The 22,156-nt window shown below is 39.7% G+C and overlaps 1 protein-coding gene across 1 annotated transcript in view; it reads left to right on the top strand.

Annotated features, from left to right (window-relative positions):
* The window catches only part of LOC122551725 (low-density lipoprotein receptor-related protein 1-like), a 1,892,490-nt gene that overhangs the window by 491,882 nt on the left and 1,378,452 nt on the right, over positions 1-22,156 (top strand). Inside the window, exon 3 of the mRNA XM_043694091.1 lies at positions 21,323-21,460. Coding sequence (XP_043550026.1) covers positions 21,323-21,460 — 138 coding nt within the window. The remainder of the gene's footprint in view (positions 1-21,322; positions 21,461-22,156) is intronic.

Here is a 22,156-nt window from a genome sequence, read left to right as displayed (position 1 = left end):
TTCAAACTTGTGAACCACTGTTTGAATGTAAATGGTTATTTAACTTTCAAAGAGGGAGAGGGAGCTACAGGAATGTCATAGCAGCAATGGTTTTGTTGCAATAACATTCTCTTCTTGCTTTTTTTCGAATTGAGATTGATTTGTTTATAATAACTTGTGTATTTACTGCAAATAAGCTTTCAAACCTGGCATGAAAAGTTTGACAGTAATTTTCAACAATGTCACAGAATTATAAATATGTACAGCTTGGTAACAAACCCTTTGGTCCAACCCGTCTATGCCAACATGTTTCCTCAAGTCAATCAAGTCCCCTTCGCCAGCATTTAGCCCATATCCCTCTAAACCCTTCCTATTCATGTATCCATCCAGGTTCATTTTAAATGTTGTCATTGTTCTAGCCTCCACCACTTCTTTCCATACACACATCATTCTTTGTGTGAAAAGTTGCTCCTTATGTCCCTTTTAAGTCTTTCCCCTCTCAGCTTAAACCTATGCCTTCTAGTTTTAGATTCTGCTACCCTGGAGAAAAGACCCTATCTATGCACTTTATGATTTATAAACCTCTATAAGATCACCCCACAGCCTCTGGCATTCCGGGGAAAATATCCCCAGTCTACTCAGCCTCTCCTTATAGCTCAAACTCTCCAACCCTGGCAACATCCTTGTAAATCTGGGAGACCAGAATTGTCCGCAGTATTCCAAAAGTGGCCTAACCAATGTCCTGTACAGCCTCAATTGAGGGAAATGATTGCTAGGCTCCTTGCCGAGATATTTGTATCATTGACAGTCACAGGTGAGGTACCGGAAGACTGGATGTTGGCTAATGTGGTGCCACTATTAGTAAAAGTGAGATGGAAAATCCAGGGAACGATTGACCGGTGAGCCTGATATCAGTGGTGGGCAAGTTGTTGGAGGGAATCTTGAGGGACAAGGTTTATAAATGGAAAGGCAATAACTGATTAGAGATAATCAACATGGCTTTGTGCATGTTGATTCAACATGCGTGTGTCTTACTGACTTGATTGAGGTTTTTGAAGAACTAACAAAGAGGATTGATGAGGGCAGAGCAGTTGACTTGATCTACCTGGTCTTCAGTAAGGCATTCAACAAGGTTCCTCACGATAGACTGGTTAGCAAGGTTAAATCACATGGAATACAGGGAGAACTAGACATTTGGGTATAGAACTGGCTCAAAGGTAGGAGGAGCAGTAAAATCGACGTTTCGGGTAAAAGCCCTTCATCAGGTATTCCTGATGAAGGGCTTTTGCCCGAAAGGTTGATTTTACTGCTCCTCGGATGCTGCCTGAACTGCTGTGCTTTTCCAGCACCACTCTAATCTAGATTCTGGTTTCCAGTAACTGTAGTCATTGTTTTTACCTCAAAGGTAGGAGACAGAGAGTGGTGATGGAAGATTGTTTCTCAGACTGGAGGCTGTGACCAACTACAAGGATTGGTGCTCAGTCCACTGATTTGTCATTTGTCATTTGTATAAATGAGTTGGATGTGAATATAGGAGGTATAGTCAGTAAGTTTGCAGAATACACCAAAATTGGAGGTGTAGGGGACAGCAAAGGAGGTTACCTCAGAATACAGTGGAATCTTGACCAGATGGGCCAATAGGTTGAGAAGTGGCAGATGATGTTGAATTTAGATAAATGTGAAGTGCTGCACTTTGGAAAGGCAAATCAGAGTAGGACTTATACACTTAATGGTAAGGTCCTGGGGAGTGTTGCTGAACAAAGAAACCTTGGAGTGCAGGTTTATAGTTCCTCGAAAGCAGAGTCATAGGTAGACAGGATAGTGAAGAAGGCATTTAGTATATTTGCCTTTGTTGGTCAGTGCATTGAGTATAGGAGTTGGGAGGTCATGTTGCAGTTTTACGGGACATTGATTAGGCCACTTTTGGAATAGTGTGTGTAATTCTGGTCTCCTTGCCATAGGAAGGATGTTGTGAAACTTGAAAGGTTTTATAAAAGATTCACAAGGATGTTGCCAGAGTTGGAGTGTTTGTGACAAAAACAGAAGTTTCTGGAAAAGCTCAGCAGGTCTGGCAGCAACTGTGAAGAGAAATCAAAGTTAATGTTTCAAATCCAGTAACTCTTCCTCACCAAACCCTGAAATGTTAACTTTGATTTCTCTTCATAGATGCTGCCAGTCCTGCTGAGCTTTTCCAGCGATGTCTGGTTTTGTTTATGATTTATGGCATCTGCAGTGTTTGTGTTATAGGGAGAGGCTGAATAGGCTGGCATTATCTTCCCTCAAGTATCGGAAGCTGAGGGGTGACCCTATAGAGGTTTATAAAATCATGGAGGACATGGATAAGGTGAATACCCAAGGTCTTTTCCCTGGAATAGGGGAGTCCAAAACTCGAGGGTATAGGTTTAAGGTGAGAGGGAAAGGATCTAAAAAGGATCTAAAGGGCAATTATTTTCATGCAGAAAGTGGTGCCTGTATGAACAAACTGCCAGAGGAAGTGATGGAGGAAGTGATGGAGGTTGATACAATAACAATATTTAAAAGGCTTCTGGATGGGTATATGATTAGGAAGGATTTTGAGAAATATGGGCCAAATGCTGGCAAATGTGACTAGATTAGTTTGGGATAACTTGTCAGCATGAGTGAGTTGGATGGAAGGGCCTGTTTTCATGCTGTGCAACTCTATGATTCTAGATTCTATAACATGACCGCCCAACTGGAAATTTAGTCAAATGAATGATGCACCTTTCATTTAGGACAGTAAATAGGAAAGGGAGTGGGAGGTATTTTGGTATTTCAGGCATTTGGGTATCAGTATTGAGAGTCCTGTTTCAGTTGCAGGACACTGACTATAATTTTAAGGTTCAACTGGTCAGTAAGTGCACAGTGCACTCTGGAAATTTGTGCCTGATATTCAGTGGCCCAGTGTGCAGTCTTTCAAAATATTGCTATTATCCACTCACAGAGCAGCCCAATAGGTCAGGATTTTGTTTTTGGAGAGTTAGTAAGTGTAAACGAACTCCTACTGATTCAAGGTCATTTCCTTATCCTGCAGATTGCCCATACAGTGGCCTAGGCGAAAGTGGGTACTGCAGATGCTGGAGATTAGAGTCAAGATTAGTGTGGTGCTGGAAAAGCACAGCAGGTCAGCCAGCATCCATGGAGCAGGAAAATCAATGTTTCGGGCAAAAGCTCTTCATCAGGAACCATACAGTGGCCTAACCTAATAGCTACCTAATTGTGTAACCCAATGAATATGTACCTCCTTAACTCTAGCAAAAATGGGGTGAGGACAAGATGGAAGCAAGAAAATTAAGGTTGTTGGTTTACTGACCTAGTGGCCATTTAGGCAGAAGACCAAAATCACAATGTAGCCTCCAATCTGTGGTCCTACTCCTAAATTCATTTCAAAGAAATTCCATTTGAGTGAGCCGAGATATGTAGCTACAATTAATAAAAGAATAAACATATGTGACACATAGTCAATGAGATCCTTTTGCTCAATCCTTTCAAATTAATGCTATCCAAAAGGTGAAACATAAAATAAAGAGTAAGTGAATGTCATTGAATTTGATTGCAGCTTGAAAAATTTAAAATTGGTCCATTTATTTATTATCCTGTGGGAAAACTCAACATTCCCCATTTTGACATATGCTTTAAAAACATCAGGCCATTGATCCATTGGGAGTCCTATTCAACAATGGTGAGCTATCCTTGATCCTCTCTCCACACTCAGCACAGTAATACAGAAATTTCTACTCCTTCTTGTAGATTTAAGCATCTCAATTTACCTCAGTAATGGTAAATCCTGTTCCTCACGGCATATCAAATAATTAACTATTTACACAGGCAGTTTTACTTGCTTTTCATAAAGTAGTACTCACTCTTCTCATGAACTGTAGCAGCCTCCAGTATTTCAAAACCTTAAAGATGTGAATGTGGATGTAAGCATACAGTTTGGTTCAGAGTGTGGGTGCAAAATGTCAAAACAAAAGTGACAGCATACCTGGTTTGTTTAATGTTTTAAATTTATAAAATTATTTGTTTAAATTTGTGCTTACAAATTCTTGTCATATGTGACTGCGACTTTGGGTATTGAGATCACCTACTTTTCTAAGTTACTTATAATACTGGGCAGTCTCCATCAACTGTTCCAATTGTTGAGTGTTTGTTTCCTGGTTGGTATCCATGTATTTATCTATATTCCTCCTGTACTTTCTGGAGTTGTTAAGACCGTTGGTGGATGATATGTGCATAATCATTCGTCCTACGAGAACCCAACTTTCATTAACATTTGAAAACAAATGTTAAGTATGGAATTGGACTTTTCCACCTTTGAGTTGTCTGCATATCTTGAATGGTCAGTTGCAGAAAATGGATGTAGCTGTTTTACACATTTCAAAAGCATGTTAACAATGAAATTGTCAGAATAAATTCTTAAAGACTCTTGTTTATTTATAGCTGATTTCTATAATTGTATCCTTGTCAAAAAATTAATGTAAAAACAGAAATATAGAAAATAAGAGCAGGAGTAGACCATTTGGTAAGTCATGCCCACTTTGTCCGTTTAATAAATTCAGAGCTGGTTATCCAGCTCCATACCCTGTTTTTGCTTTTTGGAATCATAGATTGCAAACCCGAGAAAGATAGTCATCCAAGGCTGGAATTGAGCCTGGGTCCCTGGTGCTGTGAAGCAGCAGTGCTAATCACTGTGCCATCATGCCCCCTCTCCCCCTTTCTGCCCACACTGTTTGAATACATTAGGCTGAAGAACCATTTCTAACTCCTTGAAAACATTCAATTGTTTTGTCCTCAGCTGTCTTCTGTGGCAGAGAGTACCACAGACTATGTAAAGAAATTTCTCCTCATCTCAGTCCGAAATGGTCTGATTCGTATCCTTAAACTGTGACTTTGGATTCTGGACTCCCCTAGTACCTCACCAATCATCAGGAATATCCTTGCTGCATTTGTCCTATCTAACCCTTTTAGAATTTTAAAGGCTTCGAACCCCTCACCTTAGTAGAGTCTGTCCACCATGTATAAGACACAAATTAAGAGTGTTGGAATACTCCGTACTTACCTGGATGGGTGCAGTTCCAACAACATTCAGGAAGCTTGACACCATCCAGGACAAAGTAGCCTACTTGATAGGTATCATATCCACATGCATCCACTCCCTCAACCACCAATGCTCATTGGCAGCTATGTGCACTGTTTATGTGATGCACTGCAGAAATTCACCAGAAATCTTGAGACAGCATCTTCCAACCTATAGCCACTTCCATCTAGAACGACAAGGGCTGTAGAAACATGTGAACACCACCACCCTCCATTTCCCTCCAAGCCACCACTATCCTGATTAGAAACCAAATTTGTTCCTTCAATATCACTCAAAATTAAATCTTGGAATTCCATCCTTAATGGCATGGTTGACCACAATGGTTCAAGAAGGCAGCTCACCACCACCTTCTGGAGGTCAACAAGGGTTGGACAATAAATGTTGGCCAGCCAGTGACACCCACATCCCATGAGTGAATAAAAAAAAGTTGCCAACTAGGAGTCCCTCATAGTTGTAGTGGGAGCGAAAAGGTGAAGGAAAATGTTGAAGGCACATAGAGGGAATAGGTAACACTTCACTGGAAATAGAATATTACGTTATTCAGTTTACTGGTACCATAAATCATTACTTGTCATGACTGTCATGGTAGCTGTAGCTACAAGAATGAAGATAGAGTCTGCCTATCCTGAGCATCACTATTCTTTTCCTAATGCCTATTAAAGCATAACATCTTGCCATTTTCAAAAACAAATCGATATTAACTATGATAAAACAACAGGAAAACAGGAAAAACAATAAACAATAAACACTTGGTTTGTGTCATGCTCACGCTATTGGCACGAAATTAAGTAAGGAATCTATATGTCAATGTCTTTTTTGAAGAGGCAGATTTTTACAACTGGCCTCTGAGTGAGGGTCCTTGATGCATTGTGTTTCTGGGCCTGGAGAGAGAAGTGTATTCTCCTTTATTTAACTCATTTCAACTGTTGGTCACTCCCCTTGTGGATGGCTTTCAAATTCCAATGTATTATCTTTGAAAAAGAACCAATTAAACCAGGTTTTCTTGAGTTAAAAAAGAAAGCATTTATTTGTTATTAAAATGTAAGGAAAAGTTCATCACAGTGCACATATGCGCAGATTAGAAATGAAAAACGAGTAAAAAGATAACAGTTAAAAAGATATATGAACAGTTCTTTGGTTAGATGGTGGAATGTTGTAGCCTTTACATTCTAGTGGTGTTGACTCTGGCAGCAGAGAAGTTTCTTTGGAAATTCTAGGTTCTGCTGTTTTGTTGAAAGGGTTGTTTGGTTTCCTGTTTGATTGTGGGTTTTGACTGGCAACATTTTTTCCAGTAATCGGAAGCAGAGGTGTTCTATCCTATTCCTTTTTACCTGTTGGTGTAAGTGTGTCTGGTAGATTTGCTGAACTGTAACCTTCATGTACCACACTAACCCTGTTGCAGGAGAACTCCAGCCTTGTGCTACACACTAGAAATGCAGTTGGCTTTGAGTGCCTACTCTTGTGTATTCAGGGCAAAGCACAGATGTCTATTTTGCATAGACTGCTTTCTTTTTCCACACGTGATGTGTACCATCTGGGTACTTAGTTCAAAAGAAATGAACCAGTTTTTTGCATTACAGCTCTTCATTTGAAGTGGTTCTCTGAAATTCCTTGACACCCTTCCAGGCATAATATTCCACAGTCTCTCTTAAGACTGGGTGTGATCCGCAAAATTCATTTTCTACTCAGTCACTGAATTGTATTCTCAGCCAATTGTGGGTTGCATGTCATTTTGAGAAAAATAATCAGAACAACCTGTCTGAGTTAAAAGATTCAGTATGTCCATAAGTAATTCGGGGCTATGATCCGTTGTCATGACAAGACCCGAATATGTGAAAAATTAACTTCAATATAATTACATGCATCTGTAGGTGGAGACACACTTTACTGGAAAGACTTTGAAAACACTTAAACCAACAATTGTCCAAAGCTGCTTGACCATCACTGGGGAGTCAGAATCTGTTGCCGAAGTTATGATATTTCCAAGCGCCAGCAGTAGGATTGATGGGGTGATGTTTAACATAGTACTGAGATGTTCATTTTCCAAATTGGCATGGAAGACCCCTTCATGTATTGGCAGAGCTGTACCCCCTCTGGAATGACTGCTGGCATTTTAATCCACCTCAGAAAATGATCTTGACCGGCCACTGTTGCTTTTCGGTGGGTATTTGTTTGGTATATCAGCTGGTGATGGCAAATTATTGGTCTGTTTGTGAATTAGTTTAATAATTAAATACCTACATATGTGAAATGCTGCAAACAGTTATTGGAGGTATGACTTCCTGGTTATATTGATCAGATGACTGTTAAAAACTAGTTAATCAAGAAAACCATAATTTGCTCAAAAACTCTCAAAAATATGACTAGAAATGCATTACTTGAAAACACAGATGTACATTAATGGAATGTTGATTACACTTCTTGTGCAAGAAGCTGTTATCTCTTGAGGCACATTAAATTAATTTAGAAACAGTTTCTATTCCTGTACTAAGATGTACCTGCTTGATCTTATTTAAGTGAAACCTGCTGTTCATTTCTATGCGCTTTTAGTCAGTTCAAGTGCCTTTTGCCTATTTAGAGCCGGAAATAAAGGCCATAATTTTCACTCAGTTGTTCCAAGACACTGAATAATTTCATCCTTAGAACTTTTAAAGTCAAAATGGCTCTTATGGTGAATGTGCTTTTAATATCCATTCCTTGACTAATGGTTGTCATGATGCTTTGGGAATACCCAATGTTCCAGGTTCATTTGTAAAAGGACATCCTCTGAAGACTTTCTGAAAGTTTTCAAGACCATTTGGTCACCAGCTGCTTGACTGTTATTGAGGGGGGGTCAGAGTTTACTGCCTGAATTGTCCCATCTCAGGAATGGGTAGTGAACTGAAGTCCCTGTCTCTTGGTCTGATTTTAAAATTTATTTTTGACAACTTCATATATAACATGTCCTATATATAATTCAGAACTGGGATATGGTTATTGTTGCTGAACAAATCTTAACAATTTGAGCATTATCACCATCTGTCTCTACAATATGATAACTGGGGATAGCTTTAAGTGTTTATATATTTTTTCACATGAAAGTTAAATCTACATTTTATTATGAATCATGCTGAATGAACACTTTAATTAGTGCTTTGGCACATATGGATAACTGGAGACAAATGACATATCTCATTAGCTGCAACACAGGTCTTAATGGTAAGGTTCTGGGGAGTGTTGCTGAACAAAGAGACTTTGGAGTGCAAGTTCATAGTTCCTTGAAAGTGGAGTCACAGATATATAGGATAGTGAGGAAGGCATTTGATACGATTTTCTTTATTAGTCAGCGAATTGAGTATAGGAGTTCAGAGGTCATGTTGCAGCTTTAAAGAATATTGGTTAGCCATTTTTGGAACATTGTGTGTAATTTAAGTCTCCAACCTATAAGAAGGATGTTGTAAAACTTGAAAGGGTTCAGAAAAAAATTACAAAGATGTTGGCAGGGTTGGTGGGGTTGAGCTACAGGAAGAGGCTGAATAGAACCGGGCTGTTTTCCCTGGAGTGTCGGAGGCTGAGGGGTGACCTTGTAGAGGTTTATATAATCATTCTGGGCATGGATAGGGTAAATAGACAAGGTCTTTTCCCTGGGGTGGGGGAGTCCAGACTTAGAGGGCATAAGTTTAGGGTGAGAGGGGAAAGATTTAAAAGGGACATAAGGGAAACTGTTTTCACACAGAGGGTGGTGTGTGTATGGAATGAGCTTCCAGAGGAAGTGGTGGAGTATAGTACAATTGCAACAATTAAAAGGCACCTGAATATATATGTGAATAGGAAGAGTTTAGAGGAATATGGGCCATGTGCTGTCAAATGGAGCTAGATTAATTTAGGATATCTGGTCAGCATGAACAAGTTGGACCGAAGGATCTGTTTTCATGCTGTACATCTCTGTGATTCCATGAAATCATTAGGCACTTTATTTGAAATCTTTTAATTTAATTTAAGATTTTAACCTCAACCTTCTTTACAGATAATATAAAATAATGTTATGAATTTTCATCATGGGCCATAGAAGAAATGGTGCACAGTCATACTGGGATAAAATGGGGTAATGCATACTGCGACAATTTTGCTATATTTAACTTAATAAAGCGTAATTGTGATGGGCATAAAAATAGAAATTACTAGAAAAGTGCAGCAAGACTGACAACAGTTTTGGAGAGAAAGCAGAGTTAATATTTTGGGTCCAGTGATCCTTCTTTAGAACTGCTCTGAAGAAGAGTCACTGGACCTAAATCGTTAACTCTCCTTTCTCTTCACAGACACTACTAGATTGCCGTGTTTCTCCAGTAATTTATTTTTAGTTTCTAATTTCCAGCATAGAATCTTACAAAATGGAAACAGACCTTTTGATCCAACCAATCCAAGCTGACCATATTTCCAAACAAAACTAGTCACACCTTCCTGTGCTTAGCCTATGTCCCTTGAAATCTTTTCTATTCATGTAGTTATCCAGATGTCTTTTGAACATTGTAACTGTACCTGCATTCACCACTTCCTCTGGCAATTCATTCCATACATGAACCACTGTATAAAAGAGTTGCTCCTCCTGTCCTTCTTAAATCTTCTCCTCTCTCCTTAAAAAATATGCCCCGCAAGTTTTGAACTCCTCCTCCGTCCTTGGGAAAAGAACCTTGGCATTCACTTTATGCCTCTCATGATTTATAAACCTCAAAAAGGTCACCTCTCAACCTCCGATGCTCGAGTGAAAAAAGGCCCAGCCTTTCCAGTCTATTTTTATATCTCAAACCTTCCATTTCCAGCAACATCCTGGTAAATCATTTCTGAACCCTCTCCAGTTTAATAATTCCTTTCTGTAACAAGGCGACCATCAGCATCTGCGGTTCTTTTTGTTTAATGATTGACATATGCTTGTTTACAGGTTACCTGGCTCAGCTGTTATGCTTATAGCACTTTGATTTTTTTTTGCTCTGTAAACAAAAGTTTCTCTTTGAAAATATTTTGACTTCTCAAGGTAATTTGGGACAAAGATGGACACCAGATTATTTATCCAACATCCTGGAAAAGTTAATTGTAAAGGATGGATATCAATCCTAAACTCCTTAATTACTTTGAACATAGTCACAATTGATTCAAAATTATCTGCAAGAACTATGAAGCCTGTTTGTAAAGTTATGCATGAATTCACATCCATGTTGAACTACTTCATTTCATAACACCTCTGTGACTTGATGTTTCATAGCAAATTTGCATGAGAAGTCAGTCGAAGATTGCTTCATATTTATATTAATGTACCAAAACTCTGTAGGGCTGTATGTAATGCCTGCAACATAGTAATTCAGCCCCAATAATCCATGCTCCAAATTTTGCTTTATTTGAGCTTCCTCCTAGTTTTCTATGCCTAACACCATGAATGTGAGTTTCTATTTCCTTCTTCCTAGTATGCTTATCCAGCCTTTTCTTAAATACATCTCTGCAATTCATCAACCAATCCCTGTGGTAGCGAGTTTCACATTCTCACCAGTCTTTGGGTGAAATAGTTTCTTTTGAATTCCCCATTGAATTTCTTTGTGACTATCTTAGATTAATCTCTCCTAGTTTTGCTTGTCCCCACCACTGAAAAAAACTCATTGTGTATAATTTTTCTCAGATCCTTAAATCATATTAGGGATCATGTTCAGGTCATCCTTGCACATTCTCTTTTCATCTAGTCCTGAAAGTTGTAACTTTAGATTTCTTACTCATTCTTACAAATCATTTTTCACTCCTTTCAGTGCTTTTACATTCTTTTTGTAACTTGTGAAATATGGAAGGCTTAAAATAAATTTGAGGTCCATTGCCAAAAATAATTTCTATTGAATGCCAGTCAGTTGAAGCATTTCATTTGAAATGCCCTGGCATTTTTTTTCCCCTTGAGGTGGAGATTCTATCCCAACAACATCTTTGTCCAAGACAGCTTTGTCTTTTTGCTGCTGTGAAGCTATGTCCTTCTCCTGCATGTTTTTGGGAGGTGACCTACAGCATTACAACTGCAGGATTCCTTTGTCATGTCCAGATACAAAATTTATTAGGTTTCCTTGTTTCATAGCACTGATATTGACTATAGTGTTTGACTTACATTGTATTAGCTTGTCACATGCATCTGTGAACTGATTCCATATTATTATGTGGATAAGTTCTGTTGGTTTCTGCAGTAAAGTTGTTCTTCTTATCAAAGGATTTGTTTGATTATTTGTGCTTTTTGGTTTTCAGCATAAATCCTCTTTGGACTGTGTTAGGGTTAGGGTAATAACTGTGACAGCACCATCAATAATTTCAAACATAAATGCTGGCTCCTAGGAATCCTGACATCAAGCTTCATATTTCTCACAATTTTTCAATAATTTGGAGTTGCTATTAATTAAGGTATCTATGGATGCCGAATTCTTCTTTGGAATCTTGCCTTTTGAGATTTCGGCTTATGCCCGAAACGTCGATTCTCCTGTTCCCTGGATGCTGCCTGACCTGCTGCGCTTTTCCAGCAACACATTTCCAGCTCTGATCTCCAGCATCTGCAGACCTCACTTTCTCCTGGTCCATAACACTCCATCCATCCCAATCTGCTCCTTTGTGCCATTAATTTAAAGTTTTCCTTCTCACCTAAAACATTTATTCCTGCAACTCCAAATTGGTTGTATTTTTTCGGATGTGGGCATCACTGACTGGTCAATATTTATTGTCCCTCCCTCATTGCCCACTTGAACTGAGTGGCTTGCTAGGCCATTTCAGAGGGCAGTTGAGAGTTAACCATATAGCAGTGGATCAGCGGTCAAACAAGGTGAAGACAGCAGATTTTCTTCCCTGAAGGATAATAGTGAGTCAAATGGGTGTTTTCCTGACAATTAGCAATGGTTTCACGATCAGCAGTAGAATCTTAATTCCAATTTAAAGCAAAAATTTAATTCAAATTCTACCATCTACCATGACATCCCCAGAACATTACCTGAGTTTCTAGATTAATAATGTAGCGATGATAACACTAGGCCATCACCTCCTCACCCACTTTCCCAGCCAAATGTGAAGCTGAGACAGTCACAGTATATCAGTCTACTTTAAGGATTTTGCAACTGCAAGATGTGATGAGTCTTTTCACTCTATTTCTAGCTCACACTTTACTTCACCTCTTACCAGCTCTAAGGTAAAGATTTAAGTCGAGAGTATTGTGAGCGATGATTTGAATAATTTTATTATTTGATGTTCTCCCCTGCATGTAAGTGGTTCACTTTTTTTTCTAAAATCGATATTTTTATGCTTTTTTTTCTTTTAAAATGTGGCAATGATATACTTACTGAAACCTTGTTTGTTACCTTCAATTTTAAATGGCCAACAGAAAGTTCCTGAGGGTCCAGACAAAGAAGTGTATATTACTGCATTGACATATTGGGGTCCAGTTTATGACGAAGGAAGGAATTTGCAAATTAACTAATGAAAGATATCTGAATTAGTGGATATGAATGCAGGAAGATATGTGATGTTGTGGACAGTGAATCAGGTTACCTTGATCAGATGGGTCAATGGGCCAAGAATTGGCAAATGGAGTTTACTTTAGATAAATGTGAGATGTTGCATTTTGGTGAGGTGAACCAGGGCAGGACTTATACAGTTAATGGTAGTGCCCTAGGGAGTGTTATCAAACAAAGAGGCCTAAGAGTGCAGGTGCAGGTGCACAGTACATTGAAAGTGGAGTCTCAGGTAGATAGGGTGGTGAAGAAGGCTTTGGAATGTTTGCCTTCATTGATCAGTACATTCAGTATATGAGTTGAGATGTTATGTTGGGCTGTACACAACATTGATGATGCCATTTTTACAAGACTCCATTCAATATAGGTCTCCCTGCTATAGGGAAATGTTGCTAAACTTGAAAGGGTTCAAAAAAGATTTACAAGGATGTTGTCAGAATTAGAAGATTTGAGCTACAGGGAGAAACTTAGTAAGCTGGGGCTATTTTCCCCGGACGGTTGGATGCTGAGGTGTGACCTTATAGAGATTTATAAATTTATGAGGAGCATAGGATAAGCTGAATAGCTAAGATTTTTTTCCCCCAAGAATAGAAAGTCCAAAACTTGAGGGCATAGATTTAAGGTGAGAGGGGCAAGATTTAAAAGAGACCTGAGGGACAACGTTTTCATACAGAGGATGATACACGTATGGAATGAGCTCCCAGGGGAGATGGTGGACGCTGGTACAATTATAATATTTATAATGCATCTGGATGGGTTTGTGAATAGGAAGGGTTTAGAGGAATATAGCAAAATATTGGCAAATGGGACTAGATCAGTTTAGGATATCTGGTCATCGTGTTGGACTGAAGGGTCTGTTTTGCAGCTGTATAACTCTTTGACTCTATGCTAGTTCATGTTCCTTCAGTTTGCTGTATGCAGATGTCCTTTATGCCAGAGAATGTAAACAGTCAAATTACCAGTCAAAGTATAGTTGTTGTAAGCTGAGAATTAGTTACAGTGAGAGCAGTTTGATGCTCCTTCATCAGAAACCATTATGTTTTCTGATGAATAACTGTTGAATAACGTGCACCATGTTGAGCCACAATAGACTTTAATTATTTCACATGCTCAAAATTAGGTGAGGTGAACATCTTGTCTATTAATCCTTGTGTTGGCTTAGCTGGAATGTTCATATAATGCAAGGTATGTCACATTCAAGGAGAAAGATGCAAGTCTTTGTCCTTCGCAACTTTCAATTTTTCTAGAAGCAGTTACCTTGCACATTGTATGCAAATAACAGCCATTTTTAAATCTAGCTAAAGTGCCTTTTAAGGAAATTTAAGCAAGAGAATATCATTTTCAAAAAAATATAAATCTTCTCTCATCACACTCTTTGGAAATTGGAATTGCTTCTGCCCTACTGTTCCTTTGATGGGTGGTGCAGATCTTTTCATTGCTCAGTTGCTGGCAGCAGCTTCCTGACTATTGAGTATTCTTAAAATGGAAAACTCATTTCCCTTCAGCTTTATTTCTTCTGGATCAAACATTTCTTTATCAGTCTTTACTTTGAAGTATTTAAGCAATATTTTCACCACTGATCATCATGTCATATCTCGTACCACCAACCATGGGAGGTTTGTGTTTGAGATGGAATCCTGCCTCCAAACATGCTTTCTATACTGGCTAGAAAGAGCTTTGTGGTTATCAGTGATGGGGCTGAACCATTTGTGAATCTTAACAAGACGAGACACTTCTCTTATTGATGATGTCATAGAGTCATAGAGATGTACAGCATGGAAACAGACCCTTCGGTCCAACCCGTCCATGCCAACCAAATATCCCAACCCAATCTAGTCCCACCTGCCAGCACCCGGCCCATATCCCTCCAAACCCTTCCTATTCATATACACATCCAAATGCCTCTTAAATGTTGCAATTCTACCAGCCTCCACTACATCCTCTGGCAGCTCATTCCATACACGTAACACCCTCTGTGTGAAAAAGTTGCCCCTTAGGTCTCTTTTATATCTTTGGTTAGGCTACCACTCAAATCTCTCCTGTCTTCAACCCTCAAAAGGAAACCCAGTGGAGACATAATTGACTGGTGAGAAGGACAAGCTATAGCTATAGCCCTTCCTGATGAAGGGCTTTTGCCCAAAACGTCGATTTTCCTGCTCCTCGGATGCTGCCTGATCTGCTGTGCTTTTCCAGCACCACTCTGATCTAAACTCTGGTTTCCAGCATCTGCAATCCTCACTTTTGCCTGTAGCTATAACATACTTTGGGCATTCTGAAGTATTGGAGTGTCAGACCTCCACTCCTCAGTGGGGAGGCAGTGCCACTCTCTGTGAATTCAGGTGAATCTGATTGACAGTTCCAGTGATCCCAGCAACACGACAAGATTAGTAGTGGGTTTTGCTGGTATTGCAACCAGAACCATAAAGAAATGATTTGGTGATGCCGGTGTTGGACTGTAGTGTACAAAGTTAAAAATCACACAGCACCAGGTTATAGTCCAACAGGTTTAATTAGAAGCACGCTAGCTTTCGGAGTATCGCTCCTTTAGGTGATAGTGGAGGACTCAATCCTAAGACACAGAATTTATAGCTAAAATTTACAGTGTGATGTAACTGAAATTCTACATTGAAAAATACCTTGATTGTCTGTTGAGTCTTTCATCTGTTTGAATACCATGATAGTTTCACTTCTTTCATGTGTAAATCACAAAGCCTTTTTTTTTAAAGTTACATTCTCAGGTTAGACGTAACAATGGGTGGATAGCTAGACAATATGAAAGAAGTGAATCTAACATGGTATTCAAACAGATGAAAGACTCAACAGACAATCAAGGTATTTTTCAATGTATAATTTCAGTTACATCACACTGTAAACTTTTGCTATAAATTCTGTGTCTTAGGATTGAGTCCTCCACTATCACCTGATGAAGGTGCGATGCTCCGAAAGCTAGCGTGCTTCCAATTAAACCTGCTGGATTATAACCTGGTGTTGTGTGATTTTTAACTTCATAAAGAAATGAGCTTGGCTTCCAGCTTAAGGTTAGTCTGTCAGGTTAGTGGGCATGGAAAGCTGAGAGTGGGAGTGAGGAAAATTGAGCGTGCTCATGTGAAGGGTTTACAGAGTGGTTCAATTAGATGGAAACCGAGTGCACAAGATGAGGCACAAAGAGCACCCCTGAAAATAATCCTCATTTCTTTATAATACTTGCTTATAAAACTTGTATGAATGTAATTTCTGCCAGATGTCATCACTAGCAATTTGTCTAACAAGCTCAATTTACCTTTATCATTTGATAGGAATCAGCTTGGGGATGAGTGAAAGTGGTGTGTGCTTGCCACCCAACATCCTATTACATATTTCTCACCAAAAACACATCCAGTGGGCAGCATGTAATATCCAACTCATAGTTTATTGCATGATAGCAATAGGCACAGTTTACATTGTCTTGATAGATGTTATCATTGAGACTATGGAGCATCAGAAATATCTGATCCAATAGAATCTAGAGAGTGATTCCTCAATTCTGTATCCAACAGTGGAACATCATCAGGTCGGGTGAAGCCCAATGTAATTTTGAGCATTAAATGTTTCAGAACCTTTAACATAAACAAACTAATGGAAGGATTTTCTCAGAAACGTCTCCAGCCTAACCATACCTTTCTCTCTACAATCAATACATTTCATGGGTCTGCAATAAATCAGCACTTTTCATTACAGTTGTCGACAATCCTGTTTTGCAAGCTTGGAATTGATGTATCAAAAGTAAATTGAGACCAAGGAGTGTTTGGGAGCAGCTTGATCAGACTGTTGTAATGAATATTTAAGTGAATTACAAAAGCTTGTTCAGTCTCTCCTAAAAGTTAATTGTGCAAAGTGGATTTTGAACAGTTTACACAGCATCACAATAGTTAGTAGCTAGCAGTGATGGAATCCATTACTGGACCCCAGCACACTCTGAACATTGTGACATTCCAGCATTCCGAATACACAGAGTTCCACAGTGTCAATGTGTTTGATTCTGCCTAGCAACAGGACAGAGATTGTTGCAAATTTTGCAATAGGTCACTCGGAACACAAGGGGTCACACGTTAGTTCAAAGGCTACAGGCAGTTACAGAAGAAGATGGATGCTCTATGCAGAAAAGATCTTTCAGTTGAATTGCTGAAAAAGTAGCTGAACTAATCTGTGTCTGTAGCTTCAGTGAGAAGTTATGGATGGTTGGATATAGGTGTGCTTTTAGTATTCAGGGAGAAGGTTGAGAGTTAATTAAGCGAAGTGTTGAAGTTGGGAGACAAGCAGGAGGCTGGAAGAACACAGGAAGCCACGCAGCATCGGGAGGTGGAAAAGTCAATATTTCAGGTGTAACCCTCCTTCAGCACTAGGAGTGGATGTAAGGGGAGCTGCAGATAAAGGGGTTGCAGGGGCAGGGTGGTCAGATAGGGATAGGTGAACACAGATTGAGAGTATGACCTGATTGGTCAATGGGAGGAATGAAACTGCTCGGAGGCTGAAAGGAAGAGTCGATCAGAGGAATGGAGGGGAGTCGGGGAATGGGAATGGAGGTTATTTGAAATTGGATAACTTGATGCTGAGTCCTCCAGACTGTAGGCTGCCCAGGCGGAAGATGAGGTATCGTTCCTACGTTTTGCAATCTGATTCACTGTGGCAATGAAGGAGGCCAAGGATGGTCATGTTGATCTTCCTTCTATTCCTCTCAGCTACTAACTGGATTCATTCCTCCCATTGACCAACCAGGTTGTACCCTCTACCTGTCTCCACCTATCCCCACCTCACCACCCTGTCTCCATGATCCCATTTATCTGCAGCTCCCCTTACATCCACCCCTAGTCCTGAAAAAGGGTTACACCTGAAATGTTGACTTCTCCACCTTCTGATGCTGCCTGGTTTGCTGTGTTCTTCCTGCCTCCTGCTTGTTTACCTTGGATTCCAGCATCTGCAGTTTTTTTTTGTCTCTGACCAAGTGTTGAAGTTGGGCTCAGGAAAAGTTGAGAACTCTGAAGAAGTCGAATGCTACTAATAGTTTAGTGAAGCAGAAAGTGAGGGGTGTGAAATCTAACTGAGCCAGTTTAAAGCCTTGAAAAGAAAATAAATCCATGGGTAGTACGAACTTGGCACAGCTGCTTGTGAAAAGCTAGTGTTGAGTAATTGCTGGACTGCAGGTTTCAATAATCCAGGGCAGCATGGCCCCAGGAAAACAAGATTGACCAGAATGTAGTCAGTCATTGAGAAGATTTATGATGGAGCAGCTTTTGAGGAAGATCCAAATTTATATCTTCAAAAGAAAAATTTGAATCCTATGCAAAGGTGAATGAAATATTCAAAACAATGTCTTTAATATTAGGGTGTTGCTATGAGATACTATAAGACCATAAGACACGGGAGCAGAAATTAAGCCATTCAGCCCATCGAATCTGATCTGTCATTCAATCATGGCTGAAGAGTTTCTCAAACTCAATTCTCCTGCTTTCTTCCTGTAACCCTTGATCCCCTTGATACTCAAGTCCTATTTATCTCAGTTTTAAATATATTCAGTGACTTGGCCTCCACAGCCTTCTGAAGCAGTGAGTTCCATAGATTTGCTGCTCTCTTGCTGAAGAAGTTTCTCCTTATCTCTGCTCTAATAGGCCTTCCCTTTACTCAAAGGCTATGCCCTCCGGTCCTATTCTCTCCTACCAATAAAAATATCTTCCCAACATCCACTCTGTCCAGACCATTCAGTATTCTGTATGTTTCAATTAGATCCACCATCATCCTTCTAAACTCCATTGAGTATTAATCCAGAGTCATCAAACACTACTCAAATGTTAAGCTTTTCATTTCTGGGACCATTCTCATGAGCCTCCTCTGAACACGCTCCAGGGCTAGTACATCCTTATTGAGATAGGGGGCTCAAAGCTGCGCACAATACTCCAAATGTGACCTGACCAGAGCCTCAGAAGTACATCCCTGCTTTTATATTCAAGTCCTCTTAAAATAAATGCCAACATTGCATTTGCCTTCCTTACTACTGACTCAACCTGCAAATGTACTTTGAGAGAATCCTGGATTGGAACTTCCAAGTATTTTTGGACTTCAGACTTCTGAATTTTCTTCCTATTTAGAAAATAGTCCATGCCTCTTTTTCAAACCACAGTGCATGATCTCATCCTTTCCCACATTGTACTCCATCTGCCACTTATATGCACACTCTCCTAACCTGTGCAAATCCTTCTGCAGCGTCCCCATCTCCTCAATGCTAACTGTCCCTCCACTTATCTTTGTATCATTTCCAACATAGCAAGAATGCCTCAGTTCCTTCATCTAAATCATTAATGTACAAAGTGAAAAGTTGTGGTCCCAACACCAAGCCTTGCGGAACACCACTTGCCACCTGCTGCCATCCTGAGAAGGAATCTTTTATCCCCACTCTCTGTTTTCTGCCAGACAGTGAAGCTTCTATCCATGCTAGCAGCTTGCCTCTGACACCATGGACCCTTATGTTACTCAGTAACCTCCTGAACGGCAGATTGTCAAAGGCCTTCTTGAAGTCCATGTAGATCACATTCATTGGCTCTCCTTGATCTCATTACTTCCTCAAAGAGCTCTAGCAGGTTTGTCATGCATGACCTCCCTTGATGAAACATGCTGACTTTGCCCTATTTTACCATACACTGCCAAGTATTCAGAAATCTCATCCTTCACAATGGAATCCAGGATCTTACTCATGTCCGAGGTTCAGCTAATCAGTCTGTAATTTTCCATCATTATCTTACTCCCATTTTAAACAAAAGTGTTATATTAGTGATTTTTCAGTCCTCTGGGACCCTCCCTGATTCTAGCGTTTCCTGAAAGATCAGCACTAATGCCTCCACTTAGAACTCTGGGATGTAGTTCAGCTGGTACAGGTAATTTACCTACCTTCAGGCCATTCAGTTTTTCTAGCACCTTCTCCTTGATGAGATCCACCATACTCAGCTCTGCCTGACTGTCTTGAATCTTTGGGATAATTCTTGTGCCTTCCACCTTGAAGACTGAAGTGAAGTAATTATTCAATTCTCAGCCATTTCTTTGTTCCCTACTATTATCTCTCCAGCATCATTTTTCAATGTCCCAATGTCCACTTTTGCCTCTCTTTTGCTCTTACAGTTTTCCTGTATATTTTTTGTCTAGCTTACCCTTATAATTAATCTTCTCCCTTCCTATTTCTTTTTTTGTTGTGCTCTGTTGTCTTTGTAAGCGTCAATCCTTTGGTTTCCACTGCTCTCCACCACATTATATGCTTTCTCTTTTGCTTTTATACTATCCCTGACTTCCCTAGTCAGCCATTGTTACCTCATCCTCCCTGTACCATGCTTCTTTTTCTTCAAGGTGAATATGTCTTGACTGTGCTATCTATTTTCTAACATCCAGAATTAACATGAAGTAACAGACACTCTGCAGTCAAGCACCCTACAGAGCATATCAAATTGTATGATGTAATCCCTGCAGTGCAGAAAGAGGATATGCACCCACTATCTAAAGAGCATCTCACACAAAGCCAACTCCCACTCCATCCCCATAAAACCACATTTACCATGACAAATTCACCTAGTCTGCACATCCCTTGACATTATGGACAACTTGGCATGGTCAATCAACCTAACCTGTACATCTTTGGACTGTGGAAGAAAACCAGAGCATCCAACAGAAACCCATGCAGATGCGGGGAGAATATATAAACTCCACACAGGCGGTCACCTGAGGCTGGAATCAAATCCAGGTCCCTGGCACAGTGAGGTAGCAGGGTTGTTCCAGACTATGGAATTGGGTGGTTTATTCTCTTTGCTAGTTCTGAGATCGTTCACTTTGTCTACTGTAAAAATAGTTGCTGGTCCTTAATCAGATTGAAATATAAATTTGGCTGTCTTAGCTGGGATCATAACAGTTTAGTAATGAACTCATTCATTTGAGAACTGTACTTTTCCTGTAGACATATTTTTCATTCATGTGAAGTCTTCATTACTTTACTGATCTCATGGCAGCACTGAGTTGGTTACATCTGTTACATTACTTTTAATTTAGAAATAGTCTGAGGTGAGAAGTCTGTCACATTTGTTATTCTTTCATCTCCGGTTGTGGTAGGTACATGTCATGCATATTGAGATTCACAATTCAGATTTGTCATTTATTTTTGGTCTCTCACCTTGCCAGATTTCTTCCCAGATCCGGTGGACTTGTAACACAGCATTAATCTCCTTTAGAATATCTTGTTATGACTGACACTACACAATTCACTTGAGTTTATAGATGCCATGTTGCCTCACTTCCTATCTTAGACCTCTTGTGCTCAATCACTGAGGCGGCTCTTTCTTCTGCTTTTGTACTATAACAATATTGCCCAGAGGTTTGTCCAACACTATTCTTGTGAGAGTGCAGGCATGCGTTTTGTACCATTGAAATAACATATGTCTTTCTTTAACCATTGTTAGACTGTGGTGGCCTATGATATTATGAAATGATTTAATATACTACCTAAAAGCTGCATCTCATTATTTGAAGTGATTAGTCAACTGTAAAAATAAAACATCTGTTTTCTGTTTCTGCTCTCCAAGCCTTGCGACATGTTGTTAAAACCAACATATGAAATTTTTAAAGAAAAAAGCCAAGACAGCTATGTCCTTGACACTGAAAACATGAAACACATTTCTGTTCTTTTTGTTTATTAAAATACATTTTTGCTTTCCTCTGCTAGGTACTGGACACCTAGAATTTACATGTCCTGTGAATCATTTTGACTGCATTGGAACAAGACGATGTATTCACATGAGCAAACTCTGCAATGGCATAAATGACTGTCTGGATGGACTTGATGAAGGATCTCATTGCCGAGGTAAAGGTTCAAAAAGTCCTGTTATACACTTTAAGACCAAAATTAGTGCTTGATTGATATAATGAAGCATATTTAAACAAATGACTGTGTCACAATGTGTTTATTTAATTTGGCCCATGACCCTGATGAGGCGATTTTGTATAATGGCAAGTCTTTACAATTGACCTTATGAACGTTCTTGCATCTCTCACCAGCTGCTCTTCATATTTGCCTTTAGATTAGATTAGATTAGATTACTTTACAGTGTGGAAACAGGCCCTTCGGCCCAACAAGTCCACACCAACCCGCCGAAGCGTAACCCAGCCATACCCCTACATTTACCCCTTACCTAACACTACGGGCAATTTAGCATGGCCAATTCACCTGACCTGCACATCTTTGGACTTTGGGAGGAAACCGGAGCACCCGGAGGAAACCCACGCAAACACGGGGAGAACGTGCAAACTCCACACAGTCAGTCGCCTGAGGCGGGAATTGAACCCGGGTCTCTGGCGCTGCGAGGCAGCAGTGCTAACCACTGTGCCACCGTGCCGCCCACAAATTTACTGACACAAATTTCTACAACAATAAAAATAGGAAAGGCAATAGAATATATTTATATCAAGCAACCTGTAAAATCTATTTTTCCAGTCAGACAGATTTAAGCCCTAATTTTACCAACTCTGAATAGGTCAATTAGGCACCTTTAAGAAAAAA

Source organism: Chiloscyllium plagiosum, chromosome 7 (assembly GCF_004010195.1).
Source record: "Chiloscyllium plagiosum isolate BGI_BamShark_2017 chromosome 7, ASM401019v2, whole genome shotgun sequence".
Classification (NCBI taxonomy): domain Eukaryota; kingdom Metazoa; phylum Chordata; class Chondrichthyes; order Orectolobiformes; family Hemiscylliidae; genus Chiloscyllium; species Chiloscyllium plagiosum.
Note: the sequence above shows the minus strand (reverse complement) of the source record. Positions and strands in the feature narration are given on the sequence as shown.